The 5,918-nt window shown below is 40.8% G+C and overlaps 1 protein-coding gene across 1 annotated transcript; it reads left to right on the top strand.

Moving 5' to 3' along the window:
- Positions 1-3,740: 3,740 nt before the first annotated feature.
- Positions 3,741-5,679, top strand: hcar2 (hydroxycarboxylic acid receptor 2; the record flags this gene model as incomplete). The annotated part of the gene is made up of 2 exons (XM_084412770.1): positions 3,741-3,802; positions 4,728-5,679. 2 exons carry the CDS (start codon positions 3,741-3,743, stop codon positions 5,677-5,679), a joined length of 1,014 nt encoding a protein of 337 aa, XP_084268896.1.
- Between the last annotated feature and the right edge of the window lie 239 nt (positions 5,680-5,918).

The raw sequence follows: 5,918 nt of genomic DNA, 5'->3' as shown, positions 1-5,918 counted from the left end.
TTGTTCTCAGTCAGGTATGCAAAACTTCTCATTTTAAATGGTAAATACACTCACCTAAAGGATTATTAGGAACACCTGTTCAATGCATTTAGGGGTGTGGTCCTGGTCAAGACAATCTCCTGAACTCCAAACTGAATGTCAGAATGGGAAAGAAAGGTGATTTAAGCAATTTTGAGCGTGGCATGGTTGTTGGTGCCAGACGGGCCGGTCTGAGTATTTCACAATCTGCTCAGTTTCTGGGATTTTCACGCACAACCATGTCTAGGGTTTACAAAGAATGTTGTGAAAAGGGAAAAACATCCAGTATGCGGCAGTCCTGTGGGCGAAAATGCCTTGTTGATGCTAGAGGTCAGAGGAGAATGGGCCGACTGATTCAAGCTGATAGAAGAGCAACTTTGACTGAAATAACCACTCGTTACAACCGAGGTATGCAGCAAAGCATTTGTGAAGCCACAACACGCACAACCTTGAGGCGGATGGGCTACAACAGCAGAAGACCCCACCGGGTACCACTCATCTCCACTACAAATAGGAAAAAGAGGCTACAATTTGCACGAGCTCACCAAAATTAGGGATGGGGCCGATCCGATCCAGTATCGGTATCGGGACCGATACCTGCGTAATTCACGTATCGGATTTTCCCGATACAACCTGCAGAGATATCCGATATCCATGAGTCATGTCTGCGCTTTAACGTTGTCTGCTGAAATGACTCCAAAAGTGATTCCCGCCGGCTACTCTGCTAGCTGGCTGCAAACTGCGGAATGGATTTACTGAACAGAGGCGCGGCTCAATGAGACACAGAGTTATGAGACACGCCCCCGCTCAGGAAATCCATTCCGCAGTTTGCGGCTAGCCAACAACGTCCGCTGTGTGGAAATACTTCACACTGGAAACAGTGTGAACAGTCAAAATTGGACAGTTGAAGACTGGAAAAATGTTGCCTGGTCTGATGAGTCTCGATTTCTGTTGAGACATTCAGATGGTAGAGTCAGAATTTGGCGTAAACAGAATGAGAACATGGATCCATCATGCCTTGTTACCACTGTGCAGGCTGGTGGTGGTGGTGTAATGGTGTGGGGGATGTTTTCTTGGCACACTTTAGGCCCCTTAGTGCCAATTGGGCATCATTTAAATGCCACGGCCTACCTGAGCATTGTTTCTGACCATGTCCATCCCTTTATGACCAACATGTACCCATCCTCTGATGGCTACTTCCAGCAGGATAATGCACCATGTCACAAAGCTCGAATCATTTCAAATTGGTTTCTTGAACATGACAATGAGTTCACTGTACTAAAATGGCCCCCACAGTCACCAGATCTCAACCCAATAGAACATCTTTGGGATGTGGTGGAACGGGAGCTTCGTGCCCTGGATGTGCATCCCACAAATCTCCATCAACTGCAAGATGCTATCCTATCAATATGGGCCAACATTTCTAAAGAATGCTTTCAGCACCTTGTTGAATCAATGCCACGTAGAATTAAGGCAGTTCTGAAGGCGAAAGGGGGTCAAACACAGTATTAGTATGGTGTTCCTAATAATCCTTTAGGTGAGTGTATGTTGCATATAATTAATGGAAAACTGTATGTAATTTGTTGATAGGTTATAGACTTTCTACTGATATCAACAATTTTTCACTCTAAGGTTCAAGGTTCAAGGTTCAAGGAGTCTTTATTATCCCCGAGGGGTAATTCGTTGTGCAGCAGCATGTGACATAAGTAACACACAGATTATTCAAAACAACAACCATACAATCAGTACAAAACAAAATAAATACATACTACTCAGAAGTCCACAACTCACATTTACTTAAACAACCTAAAGCAGCAGGGACAACGGAATTTGTATGTCTGTTTGTCCTACATTTAGGCAGACTGAATCTGCGACCCGACGGCAACAAAATGAAGCAGCTGTTCAGGGGGTGACTTGGGTCAGCTAGGACTGATTGTGCCTTCTTGAGGGTCCTTGTCTCATATAGAGAATTTAAGTCAATCAGAGAATTGTGTGAAATTTTGCCACACACATTAACTATATATTGCAGCTTATTCTTGTTTTTAATCGTAAGGGACCCAAACCAACTCACAAGGGCAAAAGAAAGAATGGATTCAATAAAACAGCAATAAAACATCCTCATAAAAGTCTTATCGACATTAAAATTGCGAAGTTTATGATAAAAAAACATGCGTTGATGTGACTTCTTACAGACAGCGTCAACTTGTGGCTCGAAGGTGAGTTTGTCATCGATTATAATACCAAGGTATTTATATTGCTTCACCACTTCTATAGCTTGATCATTAATAAGGGTAGAAGAGAGGGTGGTCGGGGGGTTCTTTCTAAAATCTAATAAGATAGTCCTAAAAGATATATTGAGAATGTCTGCTAACAGTCTACTGATCGCAAACTATATATTTGTTGACAAGCAACTGATCTTTAGTTGATTATCAACAGATGGTAAATTAAAGATTTTTTAATTTTTTAAACAGTTTAAATAGTCATTAATTTGATGCATTTGAAATCCCTTGAGTAGGATATACTGTATCATACACAGAACATATGCTGACTTGAGTGTTCGCTTTCAACTGACAGATTGATTTTGATTTGTTAGTAGACAGCTTAGAAGATGTTGACTCAATCTACAGAAAGTTAGTTGACAATTGGTTAATACCCTGTTGCAAAAAAACATTTTGACAGTCAACAGGCACTTTTTGTAAAATCTGTAGATTAACACTTGAAATGCACTTGTCTGTTGAAAGAGTGTTGTTGAATGTCAATTGATGCACTGTTGACAATCTACTGAATAGCTACTAATAACTAATAGAGTCTCAACAGATGGACTATCAAAATAAAGTGTTACTAAATAGCTTAACAACAAGCACTTACTGTAGCGGACAGTTTCTCAATATCTCTATTATTCATATCGCATATGTCTATTTTGATGCTTTTTAAATATTTGTTGTTATTAGTGTTTTTACCTTAATCTTTCATCCTTAACCTCTTACATTTGATCTCATCTCTGTCATTTTATCTGAATTATGTTACAATCAAAAATCATATAAGCAGAGCAGAGATTTCTGTCATATATGGATGAATATTGTGACGATGTGCAAGACTGTGTCGATCGTGTCTTTAATACGACACTTTGTGCAAACTAGGATGATGAAAGTGCTTTAATGGTTCTTGTGTTTATTCAGACGAGGCTTCATGCTGTTGAAGAAGCTTAAGATGACAAAAGTGCTTCTGTTTTGACACTGAAAATGATTCTGTCGCACAAAGGTAAAAAATAAGCCACTATCTGACAATCACATAGCCGCCTCTTTGTCTTATTCTTCCATCCAGATGAACCTCCATGTCATATTCATGTAACAAATGACACTTTGTTACAGTGAATTTCAGAAGAATACTAATGTACGGTTGCATCAGTTGTTTACCACCAAATTTCCGTCAGGAGCCAATGGCGAGTTGCATCATTGCCAATCAGTGTTAATGATGAGGACTTGCTTCTACACGTCTTCTGAACCAGTCCCACCATCTGTAAACATGAACCCTGTAAATATGTTAATATGTTAAAATGTTATCTGGTCCATAAACTCAGCAATATGCAAATAATTCTTCTGTAAGAGGGGGCACATTTCCATATTGGTTTATTCTCTGGAACGCTTGGCTTCGATTGGCTCCTGAAGCTCCCTGTGGTGTTGAATCATGGGTGAAGGTGTCGTCAGTGTCTTCAGCTTAAAATGAGCTGTCAGTCTCATGACGAACTTCACACTGCGCTGAAGACCACAGGAACTTCAGACAGGTAAGAGATTATGCTTATCATGAAACACTGAAAGGTTTCTCTACTGACGGAAACTTCATAAATGTAACAACTGGTGGTTTAAGATGATTCATATTCAGTGACACTTATTGGTTAGGCTGTCTTGAAACAACCAACTAAGGTCACTGAATAATTTCACTTAATGTTTTGAATTAACTATGAATTTGTATCACTGTATCAACTCAATGAAATTGAAAATGAAACTATCTTTTGTAGAGCTGCTTTACAGTTGAAATTAAAATCATAATGATATTTGAACTGAACTACTCTTTATTACTGTGAAGCTGTATTGTATAAAGTGCTATGAACATGACTTGACAAATCTAGTTTAATCTAGTTTATATCACAAACTCTATACATATTCTGTCACATAGTTGTCATGAGGCTGCTTGTTTATCTTCTTTATTCTTTTATCTTTATCTTTATTTTGTGCACCATAATTATTGTACTGTTCTATTATTTCAAAAAAGTAGATTTTTGTACTCATATTTCAAACAAAGCAGATTCCTACTGTGACAACACAATATAATGTGACAACATGCCCCGTTGTAGATGTAGCTTGTTAAATGAACTGTAACAATCATGTTTTTCCTAGTCAAGACTTTAAGGTTTGACTAAAGAATATACATTTTTTAAATGATTATCGAAAGTGATTATTCTTTAACAGAAAGCCTTTTGTTGCATTATGAGAGCTCGTCACATGTGATGTCTAGGCATCTGTAGGGAAATACTTTAATTCAACATGTATTTGTGCACATGTGGGATGAGTTTCATGAGTCCAAACAGTGAAATTCACTCATGAATGTTATTATCGAGACATAAAGTCAAAGCTGTTTCAGTGCCGTTTGAATGAGGAGCAGAAAAGCACAAAGCAAGAGTTTGATTGATCACTGTTTGTGTGTTTCAGGAGTTGGTCCGAGCACACAGAGAGGACGATGGAAATCACAGAGCTGTTCAGATACATCAACTCGTCTCTGCTCATCAGTCACCGGCCGCTGAACGCCTCTCCGGTCGAGCAGACCGTCTACGCTAGTTGTGCACACATGCCCACCGTCATCATCTTCTACCTGGTGCTGCAGTTCATCAACATGTTCCTGGGCATTCCGGCCAACATCATGGTTCTGTGGCTCATCCATAAGAATAAGGGAGACTCGTCCACCTCAGACATCTTCATCGTCCAACTGGCCCTGCTGGACACTTTCTTCTGCCTCACTCCTCCGCTGGAACTGGCCAACATCGTGTATCTGACCTCCAGCAGCACCTGGTACGTCCTGCGCTTCTTCTATGGCGTCAAAGACTCGTCGCCGCTCTTTCTGTCCTGCATCTGTCTGGACCGATACATGGCCGTCTGCCATCCCATCACCTTCACCGAACTCAAAGACCAGCGGCATCGCTCGGTGTGCGCCGGCGCCGTGTGGCTCGTCACTTTAGTCTACGCCACAGCGAAGTGTGCAGGAAACATCCCTAACTTTGAGAAAGTCTTCACCGTCATGATTCTGGCAGCGTTTGCGTTCATGCTGTTCTGTAACATCTCTATTCTCTGGGCCCTCAGACAATCTACTCCAGGCCGAGACGAGAGGCATCCCTTCAAGAAAAAGGCCTTCAAAATGGTCATCATCATCTTGGCCATCATTGTGTTTAACTACTTCCCGCCGGTGGCTCTCTTCCCATTTCAAGAGTATTTCTCTCCGGAGGTCTTCCACTGTTACATCCACTACATCGCCTTCGGCTTCATGGACATCAGCAGCAGCATCCAGCCGGTTCTGTATCTGTCGCGGGACAAGCTTCACAAAGTCCCGTCGTGCTGCTCGAAAAACACAGAATCTACGGATGATCCTGTGTTTACCATCAGCCATTGAGTTGCTGTTATTGGAGTGTTTCATTGATCAGATACACTGAACTACTGTAATAATGCAGGTCTGTGCATTCTGTCTACATAAACAATGTGTACTGTTATTATATTACAGCCATTAGACTCTTTCTGTAGCTGTTTTATGCTTAAGTTTGCATAGAAACATGTTGCTATGAACATATTTATTCGCAGTGGATTTCAGTTTGTTTTAAAGTACAGTAATGGTGTGTCACATCAGCCTCATGA

The sequence above is a fragment of the Rutilus rutilus genome, assembly GCF_951802725.1.
Source record: "Rutilus rutilus genome assembly, chromosome: 7".
Classification (NCBI taxonomy): Eukaryota; Metazoa; Chordata; class Actinopteri; order Cypriniformes; family Leuciscidae; genus Rutilus; species Rutilus rutilus.
Note: the sequence above shows the minus strand (reverse complement) of the source record. Positions and strands in the feature narration are given on the sequence as shown.